We start from the raw sequence: 27,973 nt of genomic DNA on the forward strand, positions 1-27,973 counted from the left end.
CTGATATAAGTTCAGCCAACTGGGTAATGAAAAATTCTCATTTCATAGACTGTTATCAACGCGTGCTTATACAAAACGGGCCCGGAACGTTCATCAATAATACGCTAGAACGCGTCGGTTCGTCTATTAGTATACGCAGCACTAAAGCGTCGTACAACGAGGGAGGAATACCTCATAATATTGTCGTTGCTAACAATAGGCTGATGAACGTCACAGCCATTCCTTATTCCCTCGCTTTTGGCGACCACGGTGCTCCCATATATGTCGGAGGCAGTAACGAACTCAAACTACCTATATATAATAATATAACGATAGTAAATAACACCATAGTTAATCCAGGTGACACGGGAATAAACATCTGGACTAGTTCTGATTTTGTCATCGAGGGAAACACCATAGTGAATCCCCATTTATCGACATTTGTTGCTGATAACGGAACTGATGGTCATCCGCAGGCAATTTTTGTAGATTACAGTAAAAACGGCGTTGTAAGAAATAACTGCGCTTCAGACCCAAACGGTGTTTGCAAGAAAGACAACGTAACAGGAAGCATTGTTCTGGGTCTTGGTGAGAACGTTGCAAACGTTTCTTTTATTGATTCTTTGTGGAATGCGTGCCCGTAGTCATATCGAAATAATATTAGCACAGTCTAAAGAATTTAAGGACACTGTCTAAAATAATGTGACCATTTACTCTAACCGATAAGACCCTGTTTTTAGTTACTTCTCTTCTTGGCAAGAAACCTTTTGTATGCCGCGTCTGTACCGCAGAGCCAGTCCCATATCAGCATCATTCCACCGTAGTTGCCTGTATTTGCCGAATGGTGAAAATCGTGCACCTCAGCACTCGGTCTGAAAGGAAAATAACGAAAGGGTGACCACCAAAAATCGTATCCGCAGTGGCTATCCAACGCTTCGGCAACACGAACAATAGTGTAAACCCAAAACGTGATCATGTGCGACCCGAGGAGCAGAGGACCAGCGATGAGTGGAATGACATTAGAAATGAGGTTATCAACAGGATGAAAATATTCTGCCGAAAAACCGACTGGAACGTAGAAACGATGGTGAAGTTTGTGAAAGCGACTATAGAGAAGGGGATGATGCATAGCGCGATGGCCCCAGTAGAAAAGGGTCTCGTAAATGAAGAGGCTAGCGGCAACGTGCGTGATGACCTCGAGCAGTGATGGTAAAGGAAGATTCATTCTCATGCCTCGTAGAACAGCTGCTTTATATATCAAAGGAAGGAGCAGTGGCTGGAGGACGAGATGATTGAGTGCTAGAACAGCCAGACAATTTCGAATTGTCTTCTTGTCGGGGTATTTTCCCTGAAAAATACTTATTCAATTGCACGGCTAGGCTCCTTTCCCTCTTTCTCCACCTTTTGGATTTTGCTCTCGGGACAGAGATCGAAATAGTCGATTGTGGCGAGGAAGAGGCTTCCACCGACATAAGAGACTTCGTGCACGATAATGAAACCCAGCACAAACGCAAGAAACGTGTCTTGCTTGGGGCTAAGCACCAAGTTGATCAGCGAACCGTCCATTTTGTTTGGTTTCTCTAACGTGCGCTGGGCTGACCACTTTAAACCCACTTCGCTCTGCTATTGGACAGCTATTCTTTACGTCCTCCAATCCGAGTCCTTGTTTTGACACTGGACGTTCGTATGCAGCACTGCTAAAGTTTGTCCTTTGGCTCAAACCCGCTCAAATAAGGCAGCATTTGTTTTAGCTTATCTGCAGAGTGTTGTGCGAGGGATCGTGTTCCAGTGCAATCACTATGGCGTGCTAGCATTTGTGCTCTCTGTTTATGGCGTTGTTTCAATCACGTACAGTAACAGAACAGGCTGTCGACTCGAGTCTACAGTGTAGTAATACTACGTTGTAAACTCGAGCCGACAGCCTGTTCTGTGCTCCTAACACGTATCCTGCACGAGGTTTTCCTTGTAATGAGTACATACCTCATAATATCGTCGTTGCTAACAATCGGCTGATAAACGTCATAGGCTCATAGCCATTCCTTATTCCCTCGTTTTTGGCGAAGGCAGTAACGAACTCAAACTACCTATCTATAATAATATAACCATAACCATAACCATAGTAAATAACACCATAGTAAATCCAGGTGTCTTTTTGTCATCGAGGGAAACACCATAGTGAATCCCCATTTATCGACATTTGTCGCTGATAACGGAACTGATGGTCATCTGCAGGCAATTTTTGTAGATTACAGTAGAAACGGCGTTGTGAGAAATAACTGCGCTTCAGACCCAAACGGTGTTTGCAAGAAAGATAACGTAACGGGAAGCATTGTTCTGGGTCTTGGTGAGAACGTTGCAAACGTTTCTTTTATTGATTCTTTATGGAATGCGTGCTTGGGAGGCCCGTAGTCATATCGAAATAATATTAGCAAACGGTCTAAGGATACTCTCTAAAATAGTGGGATCATTTACTCTAGACGTGGGCTGACTAAGTATACGATTCCTGCGAAGTAGCAGTTTGGTGTCGTGATTTGGTAGCAGCTGTGATTTCATCGTGAATTGCGTTCTCCGCACTTCGTTGACTTTTTCTGAAAAGAGATCTGCATGAGTAGGGAAAGTGCATTACTAAACATGAACGTACGCTTGGGGAATGTAATAGAGTGCGTTCTTACTAGCCCTTTTCGAAGCTCAATCATTAGACAGTGCAATTTATTGACTTTCTGCTTAGCTAAAATACCGCTGATATGGCTCCGCGTCACGACCAGAGCCCTATAATAATTATGGGGCTCTGATCACGACAACATTGCGACTTTGATCAGCATACAGTCGCCATATTAGCTATTTTAATCAATTGTGATTTCAGGGGGTTGACGGTTCAACTTAGGGTAATTTTGAGATTTTATTGTTCAGTGACATTTTTTATAAGAAGGAAACAATGACAGTCGCAAGTACACATAACAAAGTCACACATAGAGAGTAAGATGAAGTAAAACGCCTGCAAAACACCAAGTCATTGCACGACACCATTGTCAAGGAACGATTGAAGCCAAAGCAACATTTAGGCGTTAATTGACCAAATTTATGCTTTCTTCTGCTTGTTGACGGACTGATTGTTGACGGACTGATGGCAAATTATTTCGGTTGCGCTTCCAGTCGTACCATTCCTCGAATGTCGAAAGCATAACGTTAAATGTTCCTTGCAGAAAAACGAAGAAGGAAAGAAGGCGGAAAAGAGAGCCGACCGAGAATAACATTCGATTGATTAACTCCCAGGAAGATTGTCCGTAAATGAAGTCTTCAGCCCCAGATGTCGCGGCAGCTCTTTCACTAGCAATGGGTCCCTCTAGAGCTAGATCGATAAAGTATCTCACGAAGTTAATACATGTCATGTAGGCCATGACGAATGGGTAGACGTAGAGAGAATAGATTGAATTCATGGCATTCATGTAGATACGCTCTTGTTTCGTCGGATCGTGGACTTTTAGAGACCACAGGTCCTTTGCCAACTTCCGAATAGTAATAACCAATACAACTTGAACATAGACCTCTGTCAAATTAGACGCGGAATGTGCTATTTGAAGACATATATTTACATTCAAGTCGTTCTCAACAATTGAACTGCAATTTGTGCGTTGAAGACAAGCAGCGTTGGCGTATATGGATAGAACGCCGTAAACAAGTGGAAAGCAACTCGAGAATATCAGGCCGACCGCAATGAAAACGTCAAAATCATCCTTTGGTTCTCTAGCCTTAATTTTTTTCACTATCCCAAATCCAAGAAAACAGATCAGAGAAGAGAACATGTATTCAGCTAAGTTAGCCCCAGCGTAGTAGTTTGTACTGCCCGTTGCTTCAGCCGATATAAAAATTCCAGTCCAGGCTACAGCAGCTCCCACTGCCACGAAAAGAATGAAGGCGAACCGTTTTACGAATGGTCCAAGTGATTTATAATCAATGTTGCTTTCTCCTCCAAGTGGATTTAAACTCCGGAGTGGCGTTGACCAAAAGTGAAGAACTCCAGACCTTTTGCTGCTCTTTGCTAATTTTGCAAGCAAGAAAAATATCAGAACGACACACAATTGCACATAAAAGGGACGCAAGCGCTTTACTGCATTCAAATTGGCATTCGCTATATTGCAGGTTTTATTTCCTTTTCTCCTCAGTGGCAACTCTGCGCCTTTCACGTACTCCAAAAATTTCTCTAATCCGATGAACAGCACTGCAAAAATAAAAGCGACAAAAATTGCTGCCACTTTCACTTTGGAACCGTTTGAATCAGATATGTCATATTTAGACTTTACATAAAACAGGTAGAAAACAGCCAAGAAGAATATTAATGTTGCTGACTTGTAAAAAACGGCTACCAGAGTAACACTGACGGGCATACACGGAGACGAAGCGTGTTCTAAAATGATTATGAAAGTTGTAACAATTTCAGCAATAGCAAGTAAAGACAGGATAAGCAAAACAAACAGAACTACTCCATCCATTGCCCTCATCTTTTTTTTATCCTTCTTCCACAAGCTATTATTCCAAATCAAAAATCTCAAAAGAATTGCTATAAGCACAACAACAAAACCGCACGAGTAAATTGGGATGTAGTAAGACGAATCGTCAGTGTGATGAGAATCAAGAGAATTTGACAAGGCGAAGCTGAGCGAAAGAACAACCGGAGGCACACAGACGGTGATGAACGTTTGGGTGCACTTCGTAGCCTCATCGGTTTCACCTACGATAATATCATATCATTTTTATAGTCTAACTGACTCTGTGCACCATCAATATCTACGTAGGCAGTTGGGGCAGTTGGGACGTCCCCTGTCTGAGGCATTTGATGCCAAGATTCGTCGAGGTCGTTGGCAGCGGTGGCATCGTAATTGGGTTCCATCTCAAGTTGCGATGTGGAAACTATTCAACGGTACTCTCCTAGCTTACGCGAGAAGACAAAAGAAATGTACGGGAAACTCACTGACTGTGGGAAAGTGTGGCTGGTGCCACCACTCAGAGCTAATCTAATTACGTTACCTCGACACCGCGCTCTCGATCAATCGACGACGGCGCTTGTGTTCTGGTTTGGTTAATTACGTGGAGTGGGGAGGGGGTTGCGAGACGTCAGACGGAAAAAAGTAATTTAAATCGCCAACAAAACTGCCAACCGACCCTGCCCTGTTTTTAGTTACTTTTCCGCTTGGCAAGAAACCTTTTGTATGCCGCATCTGTACCGCAGAGCCAGTCCCATATCAGCATCATTCCACCGTAGTTGCCTGAATTCGCTGAATGGTGAAAATCGTGCACCTCGGCGCTCGGTCTGAAAGGAAAATAACGAAAGGGTGACCACCAAAAATCGTATCCGCAGTGGCTATCAAACGCCTCGGCAACACGTACAATAGTCAAAACCCAAAACGTGATCATGTGCGACCCGAGGAGCAGAGGACCAGCGATGAGTGGAATGACATTAGAAATAAGGTTATCAACAGGATGGAAATATTCTGCCGAAAAACCGACTGGAACGTAGAAACGATGGTGGAGCTTATGAAAGCGACTATAGAGAAGAGGATGATGCAGAGCGCGATGTCCCCAGTAGAAAAGGGTCTCGTCAATGAAGAGGCTCGCGGCAACGTGCGTGATGACCTCGAGCAGTGATGGTAAAGGAAGATTCATTCTCATGCCTCGTAGAACAGCTGCTTTATATATCAAAGGAAGGAGCAGTGGCTGGAGGACGAGATGATAGAACAGCAAGACAATTTCGAATTGTCTTCTTATCGGGGTATTTTCCCTGAAAAATACTTATTCAATTGCAAGGCTAGGCTCCTTTCTCTCTTTCTCCACCTTTTGGATTTTGCTCTCGGGACAGAGATCGAAATAGTCGATTGTGGCGAAGAAGAGGCTTCCACCGACATAAGAGACTTCGTGCACGATAATGAAACCCAGCACAAACGCAAGAAACGTGTCTTGCTTGGGGCTGAACACCCAGTTGATCAGCGAACCGTCCATTGTTTTGGTTTCATTAACGTGCGCTGGCTGACCAAGAAAAATCCACTTAGACCAGTTAGACCACGTCGCTCTGCTATTGGACAGCTATTGTTTCACGTCCTCCAATCCGAGTCCTTGTTTTGACACTAGGCGTTCGTTTGCAGCACTGCTAAAGTTTGTCCTTTGGCTCAAACCCGCTCAAACAAAGCAGCAATTGTTTTAGCTTATCTGCAGAGTGTTGTGCGATGGAATCATGTTCCAGTGCAGGCAGATGCTATTACTATGGCGTGCTAGCATTTAGGCTCTCTGTTTATGGCGTTGTTCCTTCGCTCGGTAGATTTACAATCATGGCTTTAGTTACCCGGCACGTACAGTTACTACATAATATCGTCGTTGCTAACAGTCGGCTGATAAACGTCATAGCCATTCCTTATTCCATCGCTTTTGGCGACCACGGTGCTCTCATATATGTCGGAAGCAGTAACGAACTCAAACTACCTATCTATAACCGTAACCATAGTAAATCCAGGTGGCACGGGAATAAACATCTGGACTAGTTCTGATTTTGTCATCGAGGGAAATACCATAGTGAATCCCCCTTTATCGACATTTGTCGCTGATAACGGAACTGATGTCATCTGCAGGCAATTTTTGTAGATTACAGTAGAAACGGCGTTGTGAGAAATAACTGCGCTTCAGACCCAAACGGTGTTTGCAAGAAAGATAACGTAACAGGAAGCATTGTTCTGGGTCTTGGTGAGAACGTTGCAAACGTTTCTTTTATTGATTTTTGTAGAATGCGTGTTGGAAGGCCCGTAGTCGAAATAATATTAGCAAACGTTCTAAAGAATTTAAGGATACTGTCTAAGATAGTGTGACCATTCACTTTTGGCCCAAAAGGCATTTTTGAGGTGACGACTCTGAGTCACTGGAAATGGAAGCAAGAGCGGGCTAAAAAGCAGGCATTTGGAGAGTTTACATACTAGCAGAGAAATGAGGATCATGAAGACTGCCTGGGTATTTAAATCATGCACGTTTGTAGTAATTTATTTAGCGGCATCGATAATTTAATACGCACAAACAGAAGAAAGTGGAAAGAGATCAAAGTTTATCATGCATGCAAATTTGAATCGCTCCTACAACACCACAAAGACTCATACAAGAACGGGGTAATCTGAAGTACAGATAGACAAAAACTCTAACTAGACAGAACGATTGAAGAGCAATGATCTTCTTTCGTTTTTGCTGCTTTGCTGTTGATCACCTAGCTCATTCGGGTTTTGATTTTTTTTAGATCGCCAGTACTCCGTAAATGTTGAAAGCATAACGTTCATCGTTCCTTGTAAAAACACAAAAAAGGAAAGAAGACGAAAAAAAGAGCAGAATAGCATTCGTTCAACTAACTTCCACAAGGGCTTTCCATAGATGACATCTTCAACTTCAGAAATTGGTCCTTCCAGAGATAGATCGATCAAGTACCTCGCAAAGTTGATGAATGCCATATAGGCCATGATGAACGGGTATACGTACAAAGTATATATTGACGTCTTTGCATTCATGTGAATACGCTCTTGTTCCGTCGTCGTGTGGACCTTTAGGGACCACAGATCTTTTGCTAACTTCCGAATGGTAACGGTCAATACAACTTGAACGGAAACTGCTGTCAAATTAGACGTAAGATGCACTATTTGAAGCGGTATATTTATATTTGATGATGCATTTGCCAAACTGCAGTTGTGGAGACAAGCGAAATTGGCGTATATAGATAGAAGGCAGTAGAGAACTGGAAAGCAACTAGTGGAGATAAGGCCCACCGCAATGAAAACGTCAAAACTTTGCTTTGGCTCTCTATCCGTAATCTTCTTCAAGATACCAAAGCCAAGGAGGCATAAAACAGAAGAAAATATAAATTCAGCTAAGTTAGTTACAGCGTAGTAGTTAGCCTTTTTCGTTAGTCCAGTCGATATAAAAGCACTACTCCAGGCTAGAGTAGCTCCAAGTGCCACTACAAGAATGCAGAAGAACCGTTTCACCAATGGTTTAAGTGAGTCGTAGTTGATTTTGCTTTCTCCCCCCAGTTGATTCAATTTTCGCAGTGGCGTCGTAGACCAAAAGTGAAGAACGCCAGCCTTTTTACTGCTCTTCGCTACCTTTGCAAGTAAAAAAAATAGCAGAACAACGCACAATTGCATATAGAATGGGCGCAAGGATCTCTCTGCTTCCACATAACGCCTATTAATATCATCACAGGTGCGGTTTGTTGTTCTCTTAAAAGGCAGTCCCACGTCTGTTACGTAGTCCAAAAATTTCTCCAATCCAATAAAAAGCACTGCAAATATTGAAACGGCAAAAATGGCTGTCACCTTTTCTTCAGAGCCTTTTGAATCAGATATATCATATCGAGATTTGGTGAAAAACAAATACAAAAGACTGAAGAAGAATACCAGTGACGCTAAGTCGTAGCAAAATGTTGCTGCAGTGACACTGTTACTAAATTCAGCGCTTGGCTCGGATTTGCATTTGTGAATGAAAAGTGCCGTAAACACAAGAGTTCTTATAATTTCAGCAGCAGCAACCGAAGTCAAAACAAACAGAACGATCATAACCGCTATATCCATTGGCTGCATTGATTTCTTTTTACCTTTTTTTTTCCACAACTCTACATCATGACCCTGGAAAGTGCGTGCAACAACGTAAATCACGCCTCTTGAAAAAATCGCCAAAACCATTCCAGCAAATCCAAGCCAGTACATTACATTGCAGTGAGACAAGTCGGACTTAGCATGCCGGGAATCAAGGGAACTTGATAAGGCAAAGCTAAGCGAAAAAACCGCCGCAAGCACAGAGATGGCGACGAACGTTAGCGTGTACTTCGTAGGATTGGCAATTGTGCTTCCCTCTTTTTTTACACAGAAATGTTATTTACCGCGCGTTTCACCTGCTAACATGCGTACCATTAGAAGTGACGAAGTCTGGTGCTGGCTGATTGTCTGCGTCTGTTTGCTGCCACTGATCAGATCTTTCGAGACATCCTGTAGTACTGTGAGCATCCATGCACATGCAGTGTACCCTCGCAAGTTAGGAAAGCTCTGGCTAGCTGCTCTGGAGGCTCTTCCGTAGTGAAGCGCGCGTCAGGGACTGGGAGAATGGGAAAGCCTGGCTTGCGAGGCTACATGCAGTGGTTCCGGAGCTCACGTGGGAAGATCCGGTACGGAGTCCAAAGCCCTATTTAGCCCTTTTGTGTCTTTACTAAAAATTCTAACCACCAGAGCAGAAATATCAATTCCCAATCACTGCCTGAACCAAAGTCACTCTTTGAGCCCAAGCAGAGGTGCAGTAGAAAAAGAGCGCTGCTTTGACGGATGTAGTAGGAAAAGGAAACGCGTGCACAATGATGAAGCCCAGCGCAAATGCGAAAAACGAATCGGGGGCAAACACCCAGTCAATTAGCAAACCACTTCTGCTCATGCCAACCGTTGCCAACAGAGTTGGTGCATTTCCGTAAGATTTAAGGCTAACGTGCGCTAGATCTAAAACCCGCCAACAGACCCTGTTTTTAGTTACTTTTCCGCTTGGCAAGAAACCTTTAGTTTTGTATGCCGCATCTGTACCGCAGAGCCAGTCCCATATCAGCATCATTCCACCGTAGTTGCCTGAATTCGCTGAATGGTGAAAATCATGCACCTCGGCGCTTGGTCTGAAAGGAAAATAACGAAAGGGTGACCACCAAAAATCGTATCCGCAGTGGCTATCCAACGCTTCGGCAACACGTACAATAGTCAAAATCCAAAACGTGATCATGTGCGACCCGAGCAGCAGAGGACCAGCGATGAGTGGAATGACATTAGAAATGAGGTTATCAACAGGATGAAAATATTCTGCCGAAAAACCGACTGGAACGTAGAAACGATGGTGAAGTTTGTGAAAGCGACTATAGAGAAGGGGATGATGCAGAGCGCGATGGCCCCAGTAGAAAAGGGTCTCGTCAATGAAGAGGCTCGCGGCAACGTGCGTGATGACCTCGAGCAGTGATGGTAAAGGAAGATTCATTCTCATGCCTCGTAGAACAGCTGCTTTATATACCAAAGGAAGGAGCAGTGGCTGGAGGACGAGATGATTGAGTGCTAGAACAGCCAGACAATTTCGAATTGTCTTCTTATCGGGGTATTTTCCCTAATACTTATTCAATTGCAAGGCTAGGCTCCCTTTTCCTCTTTCTTCACCTTTTGGATTTTGCTCTCGGGACAGAGATCGAAATAGTCGATTGTGGCGAGGAAGAGGCTTCCACCGACATAAGAGACTTCGTGCACGATAAGGAAACCCAGCGTAAACGCAAGAAACGTGTCTTGCTTGGGGCTGAATACCCAGTTGATCAGCGAACCACTTCCGTCTCTTCCGTCCATTGTTTGGTTTCTTTAGCGCTAACGTGCGCTAGGCTTGGTAAGAAAATCTAGGAGAAAATCCATGGCTGTGTATAGCTGTGTATGGGTACAAAGCGGCTACTACTTTTGGTCTTCGCCGCGTTTCTGGCGCCTGTAAGACAAAATCACAGCTATCTTCTACGCCAGGGGCCTTTGAACAAAGCGGGGTACAGTATCTTTCTCCCGAATCCCGTACAGAAGGTCTATTGTTTCAGGTCATCCAATCAGAGTCCTTGTTATGACACGCAGCCAATTGGCCAAAGTAGACTGCAGCCAAGAAAGTTGGTCTTCGAAACAAAACAGCTTTTGCTCAATCAGAATCTGCAGATCGAGTCAGTGCTGCGCGATGGAGTTGTCTTCCCGTCCAGGCAGCTACCACTGTGGCGTGCTAGCATTTATGCTCTCTGTTTACAACTTGAACGTTGTTCCTTCGCTCGGTAAGACTACAGTAACTGAGTACCAGATTTTCATATCTTAGACCTGGTACGTGCAGCCACTACTGTACTTAGTCATATACTCAATTCGACAGCCTGCATGTTGTGGGCTCCTAACACCCCGCATGACGTTTTCCTCGTATTATGCTTTCATTGGTTTTCCTGCATAAACGTTTTCAGTTTCAAATCCTAGTTGTACTTTCGTGCGCAAGGTTTTCCTTGTGATTAGTCATACTTTCCACTTGCACTTGCATTTTCCTGATCTCTTCAGTTTCTTTTGTGTTAGGCAGCAGTGTTGAGGTGACTGCTAATTTTCGCGACGTTGCTCTTGGCGCTTCTCCTCTTCTGACGTGCGAAATCTTCGGTACTTCACCTTCTCGTTTTGTGTCGTGGACGAAAACGCCGTTGCCGTCGTCTTCGTCCGTTTCTGCAGCAAAATTTGATACTATCACTCGAGATTCAAAAAGGTGGATAATTAGGATCAGGAAAGTCACAAAATCAGGAACGTATTTCTGCAACGCTGAGAGCAACGGAATCTCAATCTCTGATCACGTATTTATCAGAGTAATAGGTAAAATGTTTTAAAAAACTGCTTCATGGCTTCTTATCTGATAAAGCTTTGAAGCACCTCCTGTTATTGCGGCGCACGGCGCTACCGCTTTAGAAGGCTCGCCAGCGACCCTGATCTGCAACAGCTCCAATTATGATTACGTCTCGTGGAATTTTCGTGGCTCGCCCATCCTTGACCGCAGCTCAGTCGTAACGTTGAACTTTCATCAAGTCAGTCGAATTCAAAACGGGACATACGAATGCGTCGTTGAGTACGTAGGCGTGTCATCGTACGCCTACCCAAACTTAATAGTTCACGGTGAGAAATGAAAGGAATAAAGTGTAGTTGAATTATACATTGGTGTGGGAGACGACCTGCGTATTTGCTAGGCATCTATACCGGTACAGTAGTCGTTAGTGAATTACCGGTAATTAAAGGTGGTCGCTTCATGGTCGCTTAGACTGGTCTTATCTTACTGGTCTTATCTTACTGGTACGTCTTCGTATTTTGCAGTTCCTCCTGAAGTAACGGAACAACCAGAGTCAACAACTGTACGACCCGGGGAAAGCGGAGAATTTACGTGCTCCATTGCCGGCAGTCCTCGTCCGCATGTCGCCTGGATGACCGGCAATGATGTACTGAAGAATTCTTCTCGAACTTATAGTAGAGTTTTGTCTTACACAAACAACGAAACGCGCAGCCAGCTGACGATTCGAAATGCTACAGCCAAGGACGACGGCTCTTATTACTGCAGCTCAGTTGGAGGCGCCGGGGACGTGAGGTCAAAATTGGCTAATCTGATTGTCGAAGGAAGTAAGTGTATGTGCAAGGTGGTAATATTTAAATAGTCAGAAGAAATTCTTTTATTTATAAAAACTGCTTAGTCTTGCGAGAAGACCTGCGTGAGCATGTACAAACAGGTGAACTTTATCAGTTTATGTATTTGTTTAGTTTCTTGGGCGTTTTTAACCAAACGCTGAAATCGTTTCTTATTTAGAAAAAATTGGGATTCTGACTGCCAAGTCGCTGTATTACGGCGGACGCGGGGTTCTCCAATGCATCAACGGCACACGTGACGAAACGCATTTGGTGACGTGGCGTAAAGATCATGGAGAAATTGACTTTCAGCACCAAAATCGACTTCAGATGACCCAAAAGGGAAATCTCGTTATTGACAACGTCACTTTTTTCGACGCGGGAACGTACGAGTGCCGCATCCGCGTTCCAGGAGCAAACACGCCGGCGAATTTCAGTCAAAAAATCAACGTCACCGTACTCGGACCTCCCAGTCGACCCAACGATGTGAGAGTTTCTATCCTCGGGAAAAGTCAAAGAAACGTTCGAATTCACGTGAATTGGACTCGTCCTTCGTCGGACGGAAACATTGATCTTATGGGATTTATCGTTTATTACAGGTTAAAGTCGCCGCTTAGAACTGCATGGAAAGTCGGTATCAACGCGAGGGATTCGCGTCAATTGTCTGCGAGAATCAACGCAGACGGACTTGATTCTTCATTTTCAAGTGTCGTATTTGAAATCAAAGTGGAAGCCGTCAATATGGCGGGCTTGCGAAATTCAACCCTTGTACTTGGCCATCTGTCTTTCCCAAGCGATTCTTTTTCTCCTAATGGTAAGCCCTTTTGGATCCAAATTAGTTTGCTAATCCTCTCTAAAGGTACGGCCTCTTCTTTGACTGAATCAAATAGCAGCGCTGAAGCTTGTCGAAACCAGCCGAATATCTTTTTGATATCCTGCTCCGTTGCTCTCTGGTTTTCTCCCTGCAGCTCGCTCCCGATTGTTTGACTCTCGTATCTCTTTTTGTTAATCCGGATGCAGAGCACGTCACGTCCTTTTCAGACTTGAGCACGTAATGTAGAGGCAATTGTACGAGAACGTTCTTCACTTTGCTGGGCTAACCGAAGTACCAGGTGACTCGATTAGATTCATCAGTAGGAAAACATGCATGTGGTATCTTTATATTACTCCTAGGAGAAACCGGAGGCGCATATTTTTAGAAATGAAGCCGCAAGTCTCAGCTATAGCGCGCGATCAAAAACCGAGTTGGTTCGGGCATTCGGGAGTGCTCTAGATCGTGCTGGAATTCGTCCGTTTGCCAAGAGGTTTCTTTAGACTATGACTTTGTCCGTCTGTTTCTTTGTCTTGATGCTCTCGGCTACCAAAAGCTCTTTCTCTGGTACACATGTATTTCGCGTGACGTTCATCAGAAACACCTTCTCTAACGATATTCTTCTGCTTTTTTCTTTACAGTTCGTCTTATTAAAAGCCCTGCTCAAGACTTATATATGGAGGACATCGATTACGTCATCTTTACGTGCAACTGCTCTTCTTGCCTGGAATCGCCTGTTGCGCAATTTCTTTTCCAAGCGGCCGAAGCGACAGCCGGATCGAATGATTTGTTTCGTTTGATTAACCGAACGACGGCGGACGCGAAAGGCGTGTACGCTTTTAGAAATGGCAATCAGTTAGAAATCAAGCGTATTCGCAAGCCACAAGAGGGCAAGTATTGCTGCGCCATTAAGGGCGAGCGTTCAAATGAACTGTCTCTTATCCTGAAAACAGGTACGCGGCTAACGTATCAAAGAGTTTCTGTTACTGTATTACTTTTCTGTAGGTTATCCCTTTTCAGTTCTGCTTCAAAAGAACTACTATTTGCAAGAAGGCGTTTTCTTCGAATTGCCTATTTTACGAAAAAAGGAAGCAGTTAAGGCCGCTTATGTATTTCAGCTAGTATTTCAGCTTGCCAACGAAACACATAATTTGCACACATGGCATTTAAATGATTTTCCCGTGGGGAAAAATTTAACGTACAGCTTTTTTAAGAAGCCTGTGTCACTGAATGATTCAGGACTTTACCTCCTAAAAATGTTTCATTACCCAAAAAAGGTGCCATCATGGAATTTTACGGTCCACGTTGAACGTACGTATATCTTTTAGCTACAATGCAGCGTTATAACCGTTTAAACATTTTAGGCGTTCCGGCTTGGTTGCATCTGACGTGCGTTGTGCTGAACTCTTCTTCGGTACGAGTTCAGTGGAGTCACACCTCGGATCACAGTGACGATCGCTTTTGGGTAATTGTGCGGGATCCTTTTGGTCGCGAAACGAATGTTTCTGCATCTGCGAGACAGTCGTCGGTTACCATTCACAGAATTACCAGTCGTGGATGCGGACAGTACACAGCGGAAGCTGTGGGTGCTCATGGTACACGGAGCAACTCCCCTGTCTCGTGTGAGAAATACCCTCAAGAGTCAGAGAGCGGAAAGTTTGCAAAAGACGCAAACGGGACGGTCGTCTATGTTGGCGACAAGGACAGTATAATGAGCGTCTGTTTACCTCCCAGTTACGTAGATGATGTCGAGAACGAAGGCATAATATGTCAAAAGTTTGGGAACCTGACCGTCATTCGTGAGTCGCCAAGAGACGAGCTGTTTGTTGAAATTCCCACAGTAGAAGTCAATTTGGTTACATTTTCAATAAGCGGTGCCTGCGTCTTGAGTTGCTCCCAAAATAGGACTATGAACGTCGCGAAGTGCAAACGTAAGGCTGGAGGAAATGAATGAGGCGGCGAGTGAACGACGCGAAATTGTTTTATAGCATTACCTACGTCTCCGGATTCGCCGCCTCCATCTGCTACTGATAAGCCTCTACCTTCTTCGCCTTCCCGACCATCTACGTCTGGTACTCTGACTCAAAAAAAGTATCATTACAAATTTTTTTAATTACGAATTCTCTTTAGGGATTCCAACTGTCTCGCCATCGTCTTCTTCATTTATCGCGGGTACACTTTAGATTTATTCTAATGAAAATGGTGTGTATTTTATAAAGTGATTTGCGTCGTACAGGAATCATTGTTGGTGTGCTTGCAAGTGTAGTAGGAGCCTTTTGCGTCATCGCGTATTGCTGTCACGTCAGGCGAAGTCGCACGACACTGTCGACACGGTCTGAAGCGCCCACGACCATAACTCTCAACCTTCACAATGCAACGTCGAATAATCAATTTCCAGAGCAGTTGCACAACATCGAACGTCGCTTGAATGGCGACAATGGCGCGACGTTGAATAGTCAAATTACGTCGGAGTTTCAAGCGCAATTAGAGGACATGGAACGTCACTTGAGTGGCCAAATGTCCCGAAGTTGGTTCCCTAGCTGCCGAGCAATTTTTTAACTAGTGACGTTCTTTGCTGTAGATTTTGAAGCAATTATTAGAGAACTAAAAGACCAACGAGACCGGAGCAAAATTCTGGAGCTGCTTTCGCTACTGAAAACCATCCATGGCGACGCAGAAGTCGAGACAGCAAAAAGAAATCTGGTCCGGATTCTAGAAGAAATGTTACAGCAGCTCGGCGGTGACAATACCTGGTAGATCATTGAAATGTGAAGATTTTTTGTTGCATGAATTGATAGTAGCCATTAGTGCACTTGATGTTTGTAGTCAAAATTAGCTAACGTTGTTCTGCTTCATATGCTATGCTGCTGCTCCTAAAGACCCAACGCGGGCACCTTAGCGTACTTTACGTAGGCTAGTCTTCCGAGTCTTCCGTGTACTGCTCGGAGCTGTATAACGCTTCCCGAGGAGCTATTCCATATGTTCCGGTTCCACGCGACCTTTGTCTGTAAAATCCGTTCCGGTATCTTTCTTCTCTCCTGCAGACTTGGAATACGGTGACGAGGAAAGCTTTCTTGCTTGTAGAGCGTCCAACAAGCCTGAACACTCTCCAAAAACTGTGCCATGGCAAGAAAGAAATCGCATGAAGATCATACTTGCGACTGAATGCGACAGAATTTTAAGGCTTGGGTGACTCAGGTGACGGTGCACAATTACTTCATCTCATTCTGGTTGTCACTTAATTAAAATTTTATTCAGCTTTTCAAAATTTTTGAGTCGTCTTTGCGCTTCTAGATACCTGAAGCCGAATTGTGTATGTACAGTTTGATGTTCCACGGGCATGTCAATCAATACAATACACGTGACGCTTGTCCAATCACGATCACAGCACACTCAACCACTTGATACATCTGTGGGCGCAGCCAGTTTTTTATCACTGCAGCATATGGAGCTGTCTTCCAGCTACCTCTGCGTCGTGCTTGCATTTCTGCTCTCTGCTTACAACATTGTTCCGTCACTCGGTAACTATTATGTAAAGCATGCTATATTATACGTGTAGCTAATAGTAGTCCACAAACTCAGTCGAGAGGTTGCATGAGGTCTCACGCATGTTTCGGTCTATGAATAGTTGTCTTTCAGTTAGTAACTTGAATGTTTAGGTGGCCTGGAGAGTCGTTGTAAAATAGTCGGCGTTTTTCCTGGAAAGGGTCGTCCTTTCAGTTTTAATTTATCTTTTTGTCCTACGCTTGGTGCATGTTTTCCTTCTATGACTAGTTATATAGTTTCTTTTTTAAAATTTCGGTTGATAACTTGCTTAGTTTTAACGATTAGGTCGTTTCCGGTTCTTTTGAAAAAGCGTTAGTTTCTCAGTTCGATCATTTAGGCCACGCTTTTCCTGTAAAAGGCGTGTTAGTTTCAATTTCATTTTATTTTTAGGCGACGGCGTCAAAGTGACGGCGAAGTACCACGACTTCACGCTCGGCGAGAATCCCATTTTGAGGTGCCATATTGTCGGCACTTCGCCCTCTCGCTTTCTATCGTGGACAAAAACGTCGCCATCATCTACGCCGCTGCTCTCGTCTCCATCTGCTTCCACAGCGAAATTTGCGACTCTTCCTTCCGATTCGAAAATATGGGAAATTCAAATAAACGAGGTCAAAAAGTCTGACGAGGGAACGTATTACTGCAACGCTGAGATAAACGGGCATGCAGTTTCGGATCATGTGTCCATCAGAGTAACAGGTAGAATTTTTTAAAAAACAACAATCAATTCTTGCTTCTTATTCCACGTTTTCTTGAAGTCCCTGTTATTGTAGCGTACGGGGCAGCGGCTTTCGAACGCTCGCCGGCGACCTTATACTGTAACGGCTCTGACTACCGTTTGATTGTGTGGAATTTTCGCGGCCTTCGCGTCCAGCTTGGCCGCGGCGGCGTCACCTCGCCCGGCAGAGGCGAAACGTTGAACTTTGCACGAGTCAGTCGAAGGCAGAACGGGACATACGAATGCGTTCCTAGGCCGAACGCAGGCGGGACATCGTACGCCCACTTGATAGTTTACGGTAAGGATAGCCTTTTGAAATAGTCTGGTGGATTGTGTTAGCTGTTGGCATGTGAGTGCACGGTTTATCGAGGCGGTCGCTTAGTAGACTACTGTACTGGAAACAGCTTTTATCTTTCTTATTGTAGTTCTTCCTGAAATCACCCAACAGCCGGTGTCTACAACTGTCAAACCTGGGGAAAAGGGAAAATTTACGTGCTCGATCGCCGGCAATCCTCGTCCTCCTGTCGTCTGGTTGACCGGCAACGGTACTGTTGTCAAACAATCCTCTCGACTTTCTATTAGAGTTTTGTCCTACACAAACAACGAAACGCGCAGCCAGCTGACCATTCGGAAGGCCACAGCCAAGGACGACGGCTATTATTACTGCGACGCAGTTGTCGGTGGCGTCGGTGCCGTCAAGTCGAAATCGGCGAAGCTGACAGTCAAAAAATCTTCAAGTAAGTATTTGAGATCTATAGGAAGATCTATAGTGAAACGTTGGTACTGGAAACAGGCAATAGAAAAAAGAGCAGCGTTTTTTTCTAAATGATCTCGCAATTGCGATTTATACTTAGGCCAACTAGTTAACTAAAAATAAAGCGCTTCCTGTTTTTGCTTATTGCGTCTTCTTCTCTAGACACGATCCTAATGTTTTTGACAGCCTACAAGTCATTGTATTTTGGAAGACGCGGGACCCTGCAATGCGGCAATGGCGAGAATGACGGGACAAATTTGGTAACTTGGCGTAAAGAACGTAAGGAAATTGACTTCAAGAGCCAAAATCGATTTCAGAAGACGGCGAACGGGGAACTCGTTATCAACAACGTCACTTTTTTTGACGCCGGAACGTATGAATGCCACATTCGCGTCCCGGCAGCGAACATGAATTTGAGTCAAAAAATTAATCTCACCGTAATTGGGCCTCCGGGCCAACCAAATGACGTCAAACTTTCTATCTTCGAGGATAGTCAAAGAAGAGTTCAAATTTGCGTGAATTGGACTCGTCCTTCATGGAATGGAAATATTCCTGTTATGACGTTTATCATTTATTACAGATTGAAGTCGCCACTTGAAACCGTATGGAAAGTCGGCAAGAACGCGAGGGACTCGTCCCAAATGTCGGCGACGATCGTCGCCGACGGCGTGTTTACTTTATTCCCAAGTGTCGTATTTGAAGTCAAAGTCGAAGCTATAAATAAGGCGGGCTCGCAAAATTCAACTCCTGTACTCGGTCAGCTCATCTATGGTCAGCTGTTCTTTCCGCTACTAGTAGCGATTCTTACGCGAATTTGTTTGATGTGTGTTTTAAAGGTACGACTTCTTTGGTGACTAAATCAAATAGCAGCGCTCAAGCTTGTCGCAGTCAACCGAGTTTTTTCTTGATATCCTGCTCCGTTGCGCTATTCTGTTCTCCATGACGACTCCTTAGATAACGGGGTTTGGCTAGAGTCTTAGTTTTTCATTTGTTGTGCTAAACGAAGTACATTTCCGGGATTTCCCACGAGAGTCCCTGCATAGTAGGTGGGGACTTTACCTCCCCGGCCGGCAGTGACGTCGCGATCAGGCTGCTCGCACGTGGGCTCGCGCGTTACGAGGAACATGGTTCGGGCAAGAATTCATCTCGACAGTGTAAAAGACTCGCTGAAGAGAATGGTCAGGTTCTGTTGCTACGTAGTGGATGATGTAATACCGTACCGTATATCGTCAAATACAAGCCCGGCTGCGGCTGCCGTTCTCGGTCATGAAAACGCACCCCACGTAATTGGGAGAGCACGTTCTTATAATTAGAGGCGTTGGTTTCGAAAGTCTCGAATAAGAAGCACCTATTGCCCTTGAAATTCTTTCGTTTTAGATTGTCTTTTGGCTTTGGGTCGTCTGGTTTACGGCCGCCCTCATGCTGCTGGAAGGTGCCGGTGACGCCGAAAGCTATTCTACAAGTATCGGTACGCTCCAGCCAAAAGACTTAAAAAAAAATAAAAAATTGCTGACGCGACCTTTTCTTCGCAGTTAGTCTTACTCTTGTCTACCCTCATAACCAGTTCATCGAAAAGGAGGAATTAGTCGAGTTTTCATGTCGCTGCGATTCCTGCTCCGGAGAGTCACTTGCGGAGTTTTATTTCCGAAATCCTTCAGATAAAGGATTTGGGTTGATAAACTCAACACTGACCAGCAGCAATTACAGGTTAATTGGAAACAATATTCTAATGATAGAGAAATTTCGCGAGCCACAAGAAGGCAACTACCGCTGCGCTATTAGTGGCATTTACTCAGAAACGCTCTCTCTAATAATGACAGGTATGCTAACACGTCAAGGATTTTCTAATTTCTAAACTTATTTTTGACAGTTTATCCCGTTTTACATACTCCTCTACCTCTGCAGAATTACTCTCTGGAAGAGGGTGATTCCCTCAAATTATTTTTGTCATTCATGTCCACTCAGAAACACGTTTGGCTGACACTTACTAAGGACGAGGAGTCTTCGAAGAACTGGACGTTTGATGCTTCGCCTCAGAAGCGAAATCTAACATACATTGATATTTCGTCTGCATCACTAAATGATGCAGGACTGTATGCATTAGAAATGTCCTACGGCAAGACAAAAGAGACATGGGGCTTCAGGATCGACGTTAAACGTACCACGACATCTTGAAACAGAGATGCGTATATAAATTGTTTATTTTAGGCGTTTTTTGGTTGCATCCGACGTGCGTTGCGCTGACCTCCTCTTCGGTGCAAGTTCAGTGGGATCAGTTCTCGACTCCCCGTCCCAATGAATCGCACGATGATCAGTTTTTGATCATTGTACGTACTGATTTCGGTTATGAACTGGCAAATGTTTCTGCATCCACCGGACAGTCACGCGTGATCATTCCCGATCTTCGTGGATGCGGACGATATGTAATAGAAACTGTGGGCTCTCAGGATAAGCGGAGCAGCTCTTCTGTATCGTGCAACAAAACCACTCAAGACCTAGAGAGCGGAAAATTTGCAGTGGACGTTGAGAAAAGAATCGTTTATGTTGGCGACGATGGCAGGATAATGAGGGCGTGCTTACCCTCGCATTACGTAGATAATGCAGAAAACGAAAGTAGACGTTGCCAAAAGTTTAAGGAACTGAGTATTCTCGAGTTGCCAACGCAAAGAGACGGGCCGTTTGTTGAACTGCCCTCGTTAGAAATTGACGTGACGAACTTTACACTGAACGACGCCTGCGTGTTGACGTGTCCTCATAATAGGATTTTGAAGCTTACAAAGTGCAAACGTAAGGCTGCAGAAACTTAGCTTCGTAGTTGGACAGGGATTTTTTGTAGCCAATCAAGGGACTGTAACTGCGACCGCATCATCGCCTCCGTCTGGCAGTCCTCTCGTAACAACGCCTTCGCCTCTGCGTTCAACGTCATCGTCTGGTACCGCAGTGCCTTCGTCTTCTTCGCCTGACATGATCTCTCCACATATTGAAGGTACCTCAGGCTAAATTATTCCACATACATGTGTGAATGTACCTTGCGTCATTCAATCAAGGGACCACACCATCGCCTCCGTCTGTGACTACGCCTTCGCCTCTGCGTACGACGTCTTCACCCATTGAAAGTACCTCAGGCTAAGCGATTCTGCATACATGTGTGAATGTACTTTACGTCGTTCAGGCGAGGCAAACAATCAGCTGATTACCGTTGGACTGCCTATATTGATTGCATTGGTGGTCGCCGTGGGGGTCGTCGTCGTCTTCTGCAACAGACGGAGAAACGAAAATAATATTACCGTGATCAACAACGAAGCCGCGACGGTTATAGACCGGATGAAGCAGATTGTTCATCAACTAAACGGCATTGAAGATTTTTTGAGTGACAATCAAAGTCGGTTTGCTGCAGCTTGTAATCCATTAGCTCTGATATTGTTGCAACTTTTCCGTAGATTCTATTGAAAAACTCGTTAAGGAATTTAGAAGACATTGTTGCCGCTCTCAATCACCGCGTCGACGCCGAATATTGGCATTATGGTCGCAGCTGGAGGACATCCTTGACGACAAGGGCATTACGGACGTTGCAGAGAGAAATCAGAAGATCAGTGCTATTATCCGACGGGTTGAATGTGAATTGAAAAACAGTGGTGCGTAGTAGCGATGTACATTTTGGCTGATCTTGGACTGTGTTTGCATGTTTTTATCTTTTAGAACACCATGGGCAGCTTACGACTGACGTCTGAACAAATCTTGCGGTATGCACACGAAACAATTACCTACAATGCGTAACCTAACCATTGCAAAGTCTTAGAATAGAACCGGCACCTTTGTCTAGAGAAGTCTTCTATAGAAATCTGGCACGTCCTGTTCCGGGCCCTCTGTCGGGATATCAGAAATCTGACGCTGGCCCGTCTACCAAGCGGATCTGTATGTATGTGTGTATGTATGTATGTGCTGCTTCAAAAACACTTTTTTTCAAGCGCAATTAGAGAAATGTTTGATTTTCCAATGCACACCTGGAAGCCACAGAGGCCACACCCTTCGCTACGTTCGCAAGCCCGTATCTCCGCCATCTGCCATCTCCACTCGTTCTCTTCAAAAAAAGCAACGAAAAGGCGTCGGAACAAGTATTAAGGTGCAAAAATATTATCGCATTGCGAAAGACTGAGGGGAAGGGGGAAGGAGGCCCTCCTTAGGACTCGCGAACACCAGTGTGCGCTTGCACTTGCACTGGAACACAATTCCACCGCGCAGATAAACTCTTTTTAAAAGGACTTGCTTATGCGTCATGACGAGGCAGCTAGCACCATCTACAGTAGCACTGTGGCAGATCGCTTTCTTTTGGACTATAGTGTACATGAGCTGCTAGCCATGGGACTCGGCAGAACAAAGGCACTGCATCTATTGTCTTTCCTCCAATCGCAGCAAGAATTCAGTTTCAAGACGGAACAGCCGGCGGGCGCGGTGGATGCAGTTCCAAGGCTGCTCCGTGCAATCATTCATATTAGAATCTAGCGTCTCAACGCAGCGCAATGAAGCCGTCTTTCAAAGCAGGCACCTACCACTGCAGCGTGCTGCTTGCAGTCATGTTCTCTTTTTTCAACGCCGTTCCTTTGCTCGGTAGAATAAGGCTGTTTTGTAGTAACTCGGGGGTGCACCTGGCGTAATTGACTCCATAGAGTCATCAACATGCAGTGACATCCTGCTGTGTGTAGTAGTAGTAGTACAGCTACTCTTCCGAGTTTGCAACGCTCTGTTTTCAAACTTGAAGGAACTTTTCCGGTTTCTGTTGTTTAGGCAGCAGCGTCAAGGTCACGGCGGAAGATCACGACGTCGGTCTCGGTGCTTATCCTATTCTGATGTGCAGAATCGTCGGTCCTTCATCCTCCGAGGCTCGTTTTGTGTCATGGACAAAAACGCCTCTGCCTTTGTCTTCGCCTCTGCTCGCATCTTCGTCTGTTTCTACGGCGAAAATCAAGACGTTGCTTTTGAATTCAAGTACATGGGCAATTCAGATTGAAAGCGTTAAAAAATCAGACGAGGGAACTTATCACTGCAACGCCGCCGAGGGAAGCAACGCAACTTTAATCTCTGATCGCGTCTTCATTAAAGTAACAGGTAGGTACATTTAATTAAAGCCGAGGAAGTTTCAATCCTTATTCACGTATGCATGCTTTGCAGCTCCTCCCGTTATTGCAGCGTACAGCACAGCTGCTTTAGAAGGCTTGCCAGCCACCCTGGTCTGCAACGGCTCTAATTATCGTATTATCTCGTGGAAATTTCGTAACCGGTTAATCAGCAGTGGTGTCGCCGGGAGAAGCGAAAAGTTGACGTTTGCTCGAGTTAGTCGAGATCAAAATGGGAGGTACAGTTGCACTGCTCGGAATAAGATGGGGGCATCGTTCGCGTACGCCGACCTAACTGTTTACGGTGAGAGAGGCGTGAAAGAGTACAGTGCAGTACTGTATATGGTACTGATAGCAATCTTTATCTTGCAGTTCCTCCTGAAGTCACAGAACAACCAGTGTCGACACCTGTACAACTTGGAAAAAGCGCAGAAATTACGTGCTCGATCGCCGGCAATCCTCGCCCGCTTGTCGTGTGGTTGACCGGTCATAATGTCGTTGTTCAGCAGTCTTCTCGAATTTCTATCAGAGTTGTGTCTTACACAGCCAATGAAACGCGTAGCAAGTTGACCATTCGAAAGACTACAGCTGAGGACGATGGTTGTTATTACTGCCACGCAATCGTTAGTGGCGTCGGAGCCGTTGATTCGAAGTTGGCAAAGCTGACTGTCAAACGATCTTCACGTAAGGTTCAGTAATCAACCAGACAATAGACCAGTCATCTTTTGCACCTCATGACTAAAATTTATTTTTTGTCTAGACAAAGTTATAACGTTTCTAACAGCCCACAAGACGCTGTTTGTTGGCAGACGCAGCGTTCTGAAATGCGGCGACGGCGGGAATTCGGTGACGTGGCACAAAGAACACAAGGAACTAGACTTTGAGCACCAACACCGATTTCAGAAGACGCGAAAGGAAAACCTCGTCATCGACAACGTCGCCCTTTCTGATGCAGGAACGTACGAATGCCGCATTCACATCGCGGCCGTAAATATCAATTTAAGTCAAACAATTAACGTCACCGTAATTGGGCCTCCAGGTCAACCCAAGAACGTCGGAGTTTCTATTCTTAAGACGAGTCAAGTGGCGATTCTAATTCGCGTGAATTGGACGCGTCCTTCATCAAATGGAAATCTTGATCTAACGGGATTTATTGTCTACTACAGGTTGACTTCGCCGCTTGAAACGATATGGAAAATTGGTAGCAACGCGCGAGATTCTTTTCAAACGTCTGCGCTAATCAGGTCCGATGGCGTGTATTCTTTTTTTCGAAGTGCCCTACTTGAAATCAAAGTTGAAGCCGTTAATAGGGCCGGCTCTAGAAACTCAACTCCAATACTGCTTTTCTCCAACAATTCATTTCCGCCGGGGACTTCGAGTACGCAAACGATTCTGGATCTAAATTATATAGTTTGATGCTTTGTTCGAACTCAGGTACTTCTCCACCGGTGATCAATTTGATTAGCAGCGCTCAAGCCTCTCAAAGTCGGCCGACGTTCTTTTTTCTATGCTGCTTCGTTGCTTTGTTCTGGTTTTTTCCTCTGCAATCCGGGCGCGATTTCGGAATTTTGACGCTCTTTCTTTGCACGTAATGCATGTATCCGGCCTTGTCCATGCATATCGCCGCCAGGACGGATGCACGATGGCGACTTTCAATTTCTTTAGCAAGTAATGTAAGCGTGTGTTGCGTTTACTAGGATTAGTACAAATTCTTTAGTTCTTTTAATTACGTCATTTTTACGTCGGGCAATTCCCCCGGACCACTCGTCTCGCTCACATCCCGTGTGTCGACAGCATCAATCACTCTTCAAAAGACACGGTCGCTGTAGTGTTGCGTCGTTCGATCATGCACCGAATGGTAAAGGCAGTTGTCACTCTGCGTGCATGAACGGCACGGTGTAGATATAATTACCACGTGTATACGACATCGTGCGCTACGTTGTCTAATCAGTGGGCTTCTTTTTTCAGACCATCTATTTGGCAGCCTGCTTCTTTTCGGTCATCTTTAGGCTGTGGAAAACGACTGACGCAACTTCATCTCCAGGTTCATGAAGAGCCATTTTTTCGCACGCCTAATTACATAGTTCCGTTTTGCCGTTTCCCAGTTTGTCTTGTTACTAACTCCGAAAACAATGTTTTTGAGAGAGAACAAATGGTGGAACTTGAGTGCCGCCTCTGTTCTGACGGCGTCAAATCTCCGCTTGTGGAATTTCGCTATAGACGAGTCTCCTCAAAAGATTGGCTCCGTGTTACTGATCAAACAGCCGGTTTCATACTTGCCAGAAGTTCTCTAATAATACGACGGTTTCTTGACGAAGAGAAAGGCAACTACAAGTGCACTATAAATGGCACCGATTCAAACCCGGTCCGTCTGAGAATGAAAGGTAGCATTAATTAATTAAGGATTTCCGCAATTTACTTTTCTCGCAGAGGATTTCAAATTATTTCAACATCCAAAAAATCAGACTTTGAAAGAAGGAGACTCTCTTAACGTTGATGTTTCCTTCAAAACCAATAAGCTTACGTTTCTGAGGGTTGTTAAGACAGAAGATCTTAACAAGGAATCAAACTACACACTGTTTACGTTCTCGTCTCCTAACCAGAGTCATCGGGTTTTCTCTATTTCTCATGTGAAACTAGCTCATCAAGGACTGTATACATTAGAAATGCGTTTTAGCACGGCACAGTCCAACCAGACGCATTCCAAGATGTGGAACTTTATGATTCGCGTTGAACGTACGTCTTACCATGACATGAGGCGGAATTAACTTTATTGAATGTAATCTTTTCTATTTATAGGGAATGTGCCAACCTCATCATCGCCTCCGTCTAGACCGTCTCTATTTACTACGACGTTTTTACCTTCTTCGCCTGGCAGTACCAAAGAGCTTCCAGCTTCTACGCCTGGTACTCCAACTCCAGAAGGTAACTCTGTAAGTATACTTTATTGAGAAAACGTAATCTGGCACGACTACAGACGTCACGTCCGTTACGACGATTCTGCCTTCACCCACTATTACTGTGGGAGGAGGTACCATATAACTCGTTTCTGTGTATGCAATGTAATCCTTTCTATGCATAGGGAATGTACCAACCTCATCATCGCCTCCGTCTAGATCAGAGTCTCTATTTGCTACGACGTTTTTACCTTCTTCGCCTGGCAGTGCCAAAGAGCTTCCAGCTTCTACGTCTGGAACTCCAACTCCAGAAGGTAACGCATACTTTATTGAGAAAACGTAATCTGGCATGACTACAGACATCACGTCTGTTACAACGATTCTGCCTTCACCTACTATTACTGTGGAAGGAGGTACCATACAACTCGTTTCTGTGTATGCAATGTAATCTTTCTATGTATAGGGATTGTACCAACCTCATCATCGCCTCCGTCTAGATCAGAGTCTCTATTTGCTACGACTTTTCTACCTAATTCGCCTGGTAGTACCAAAGATCTTCCAGCTTCTACGTCTGGTACTCCAACTCCAGAAGGTAACTCTATAAACATATTCTATTGAGAAAATGTAATCCGGCACGACTACAGACGTCACGTCCGTTACGACGATTCTGCCTCCACCTAGTATTACTGGGAGAGGAGGTCTATATATAACTCGTTTCTGTGTATGCAATGTAATCTTTTCTATTTACAGAGAATGTACCAACCTCATCATCGCCTCCGTATAGGTCGTCTCTATTTGCTACGATGCTTCCAGCATCTACGTCTAGTACTTCAACTCCAAAAGGTGACTATTTAAGCATATTTTATTGAGAAAATGTAATTCGGCGCGACTACAGACGTCACGCCCGTTACGACGATTCTGCCTTCACCTGTGGGAGGAGGCATGTACCTCGTTTCTGTGTATGCGTGCTTATATGGCGTCGTGCAGGTGGCAATTCGCTTCTCATTGGTTTGGTGTGTGGGGCTGTATTACTACTCCTACTACTACTAGCTTTTATAATTGGCACGAGGATCGTCATCGTGCGTAACCGCGCCGGCATAAGAAGTCCCGCGAGGCCTGAAGCAGAGATACCTCTGCCTGAAGTCTCCACGTCAACTGACGGTGACACGATGCGAGATCGTCAACTAAATGCGATTCAAAGGGATGTGAACGACCTTGGGAACGACATCCAAGACATGTTTCAAAGTTGGTTTGAGGCCCGAACGCGACTGTTCACTAATGACGTTTTTTGCTCTGTTTTTTTAAAGAAATACTTACGATACTGGAAAATTCTCCACCAGATCAAATACGCTCAGAACTGAATGAGATCCCCGAGGACAACCCGGAAGTTGAGGCGATGAAACGACGTATAGACGAATATTTACAGCAGTTTGAAGAGACATGAAGAAACAGTGGTGGGTGACGAGGCATTTAGAGCTGCAGGATGAAGGTTTAGAATATTCTGTCTGGATATAATAAATATTCCACGCTGCTTTATACATGCATCTAAATCCCGTATTTTCGCCAGTACGTCCACAGGCGTTGTCTCGCCAAACGACGGCAAGAACGCACCGAAAGAGCGTTGAAACGAGTTTAGGACCCCGAGTTCGCCATGTGAAAGACCAAGAGGGCCCCGCGAACACCACTGTTCGCCTAAAGCGGCGGATTTTCGACTGTCGTTCTCGTGCATCGTCAAGACAGAGTGTTCCGCAACGGAGTCGTGTTCCAATGCAGGCAGGAGGTAGACCACTGTCACTTGTCGCTTGGATCATTCATTCAGATCAACAATCTGGCGAGAACACGCTGCTAAAATTTTTAGTTCATGATCACGTGTTCATTAGACTTCACTACGTAGTACATTTTTTGTAACCTAAACGTCATCGTCTTCTTCTTGAAGCGCCTCCTATTATTGCAACATATGACG

At 44.8% G+C, this 27,973-nt stretch overlaps 8 protein-coding genes across 17 annotated transcripts; 5 read left to right on the forward strand and 3 right to left on the reverse strand.

The window, feature by feature from the left end:
* Window positions 1–563: 563 nt before the first annotated feature.
* LOC136183814 (uncharacterized) lies at window positions 564–1,553 on the reverse strand. The gene is made up of 2 exons (XM_065970586.1): window positions 1,381–1,553; window positions 564–1,327 (listed from the first exon to the last, which is right to left on the reverse strand). Exons 1-2 carry the CDS (start codon window positions 1,543–1,545, stop codon window positions 716–718), a joined length of 777 nt encoding a protein of 258 aa, XP_065826658.1. The 5' UTR covers window positions 1,546–1,553; the 3' UTR covers window positions 564–715.
* A 1,312-nt stretch (window positions 1,554–2,865) lies between these two features.
* Window positions 2,866–5,947, reverse strand: LOC136184112 (uncharacterized). 2 transcript variants are annotated; one of them, XM_065970957.1, is made up of 4 exons: window positions 5,809–5,947; window positions 5,365–5,755; window positions 4,756–5,287; window positions 2,866–4,708 (listed from the first exon to the last, which is right to left on the reverse strand). In XM_065970957.1, the coding sequence occupies exons 3-4, from the start codon at window positions 4,865–4,867 to the stop codon at window positions 3,045–3,047; spliced, it is 1,776 nt and encodes a 591-aa protein (XP_065827029.1). In that variant the 5' UTR covers window positions 4,868–5,287; window positions 5,365–5,755; window positions 5,809–5,947; the 3' UTR covers window positions 2,866–3,044. The 2 variants fall into 2 exon arrangements, with proteins under 2 accessions (XP_065827029.1, XP_065827028.1); XM_065970956.1 differs by having other exon boundaries at window positions 4,756–5,755.
* Window positions 5,948–7,063: 1,116 nt separating this feature from the next.
* LOC136184128 (uncharacterized) lies at window positions 7,064–9,012 on the reverse strand. Its single transcript, XM_065970973.1, has 3 exons — window positions 8,907–9,012; window positions 7,357–8,851; window positions 7,064–7,088 (listed from the first exon to the last, which is right to left on the reverse strand). Exons 1-3 carry the CDS (start codon window positions 9,010–9,012, stop codon window positions 7,064–7,066), a joined length of 1,626 nt encoding a protein of 541 aa, XP_065827045.1.
* Window positions 9,013–10,400: 1,388 nt separating this feature from the next.
* Window positions 10,401–15,862, forward strand: LOC136200275 (contactin-5-like). 6 transcript variants are annotated; one of them, XM_065990641.1, is made up of 10 exons: window positions 10,402–10,540; window positions 10,589–10,654; window positions 10,701–10,810; window positions 11,094–11,378; window positions 11,433–11,675; window positions 11,871–12,170; window positions 12,242–12,277; window positions 12,355–12,987; window positions 13,033–13,285; window positions 13,347–13,490. In XM_065990641.1, exons 1-9 carry the CDS (start codon window positions 10,437–10,439, stop codon window positions 13,158–13,160), a joined length of 1,905 nt encoding a protein of 634 aa, XP_065846713.1. In that variant the 5' UTR covers window positions 10,402–10,436; the 3' UTR covers window positions 13,161–13,285; window positions 13,347–13,490. The 6 variants fall into 6 exon arrangements, with proteins under 6 accessions (XP_065846710.1, XP_065846712.1, XP_065846711.1 ...); XM_065990638.1 differs by having other exon boundaries at window positions 10,401–10,654; XM_065990642.1 differs by lacking the exons at window positions 10,402–10,540; window positions 10,589–10,654; window positions 10,701–10,810; ... (3 more) ...; window positions 12,242–12,277; window positions 12,355–12,987 and adding exons at window positions 13,626–13,937; window positions 13,990–14,295; window positions 14,349–14,915; ... (2 more) ...; window positions 15,221–15,511; window positions 15,566–15,862 and having other exon boundaries at window positions 13,157–13,285; window positions 13,350–13,551.
* Window positions 15,863–15,905: 43 nt separating this feature from the next.
* On the forward strand, window positions 15,906–19,018 carry LOC136183971 (contactin-1-like). Of its 3 annotated transcripts, XM_065970791.1 has the most exons (9): window positions 15,906–16,006; window positions 16,069–16,214; window positions 16,279–16,505; window positions 16,921–17,226; window positions 17,286–17,543; window positions 17,671–17,982; window positions 18,162–18,259; window positions 18,317–18,770; window positions 18,836–19,018. In XM_065970791.1, exons 3-9 carry the CDS (start codon window positions 16,325–16,327, stop codon window positions 18,940–18,942), a joined length of 1,716 nt encoding a protein of 571 aa, XP_065826863.1. In that variant the 5' UTR covers window positions 15,906–16,006; window positions 16,069–16,214; window positions 16,279–16,324; the 3' UTR covers window positions 18,943–19,018. The 3 variants fall into 3 exon arrangements, with proteins under 3 accessions (XP_065826863.1, XP_065826861.1, XP_065826862.1); XM_065970789.1 differs by having other exon boundaries at window positions 18,162–18,770; XM_065970790.1 differs by having other exon boundaries at window positions 16,069–16,182; window positions 16,243–16,505; window positions 18,162–18,770.
* On the forward strand, window positions 18,988–21,996 carry LOC136183970 (uncharacterized). The gene is made up of 11 exons (XM_065970788.1): window positions 18,988–19,282; window positions 19,377–19,467; window positions 19,532–19,819; window positions 19,870–20,157; window positions 20,208–20,786; window positions 20,836–20,985; window positions 21,047–21,115; window positions 21,172–21,381; window positions 21,440–21,634; window positions 21,699–21,742; window positions 21,793–21,996. The coding sequence occupies exons 1-10, from the start codon at window positions 19,124–19,126 to the stop codon at window positions 21,728–21,730; spliced, it is 2,061 nt and encodes a 686-aa protein (XP_065826860.1). The 5' UTR covers window positions 18,988–19,123; the 3' UTR covers window positions 21,731–21,742; window positions 21,793–21,996.
* A 38-nt stretch (window positions 21,997–22,034) lies between these two features.
* On the forward strand, window positions 22,035–24,705 carry LOC136183974 (probable oxidoreductase PXDNL). Of its 2 annotated transcripts, XM_065970793.1 has the most exons (7): window positions 22,035–22,122; window positions 22,340–22,607; window positions 22,785–23,105; window positions 23,169–23,417; window positions 23,486–23,797; window positions 23,874–24,491; window positions 24,548–24,705. In XM_065970793.1, the coding sequence occupies exons 2-7, from the start codon at window positions 22,520–22,522 to the stop codon at window positions 24,703–24,705; spliced, it is 1,746 nt and encodes a 581-aa protein (XP_065826865.1). In that variant the 5' UTR covers window positions 22,035–22,122; window positions 22,340–22,519. The 2 variants fall into 2 exon arrangements, with proteins under 2 accessions (XP_065826865.1, XP_065826867.1); XM_065970795.1 differs by lacking the exon at window positions 22,340–22,607 and having other exon boundaries at window positions 22,041–22,122.
* Window positions 24,705–27,924, forward strand: LOC136183973 (probable maltase-glucoamylase 2). Its single transcript, XM_065970792.1, has 15 exons — window positions 24,705–24,781; window positions 24,831–24,971; window positions 25,082–25,157; window positions 25,219–25,497; window positions 25,544–25,849; window positions 25,913–26,038; window positions 26,091–26,144; window positions 26,196–26,324; window positions 26,370–26,423; window positions 26,474–26,602; window positions 26,655–26,708; window positions 26,761–26,853; window positions 26,906–26,950; window positions 26,998–27,255; window positions 27,318–27,924. The coding sequence occupies exons 2-15, from the start codon at window positions 24,960–24,962 to the stop codon at window positions 27,452–27,454; spliced, it is 1,752 nt and encodes a 583-aa protein (XP_065826864.1). The 5' UTR covers window positions 24,705–24,781; window positions 24,831–24,959; the 3' UTR covers window positions 27,455–27,924.
* Window positions 27,925–27,973: the final 49 nt, after the last annotated feature.

The sequence above is a fragment of the Oscarella lobularis genome, chromosome 2, assembly GCF_947507565.1.
Source record: "Oscarella lobularis chromosome 2, ooOscLobu1.1, whole genome shotgun sequence".
Lineage (NCBI taxonomy): Eukaryota > Metazoa > Porifera > Homoscleromorpha > Homosclerophorida > Oscarellidae > Oscarella > Oscarella lobularis.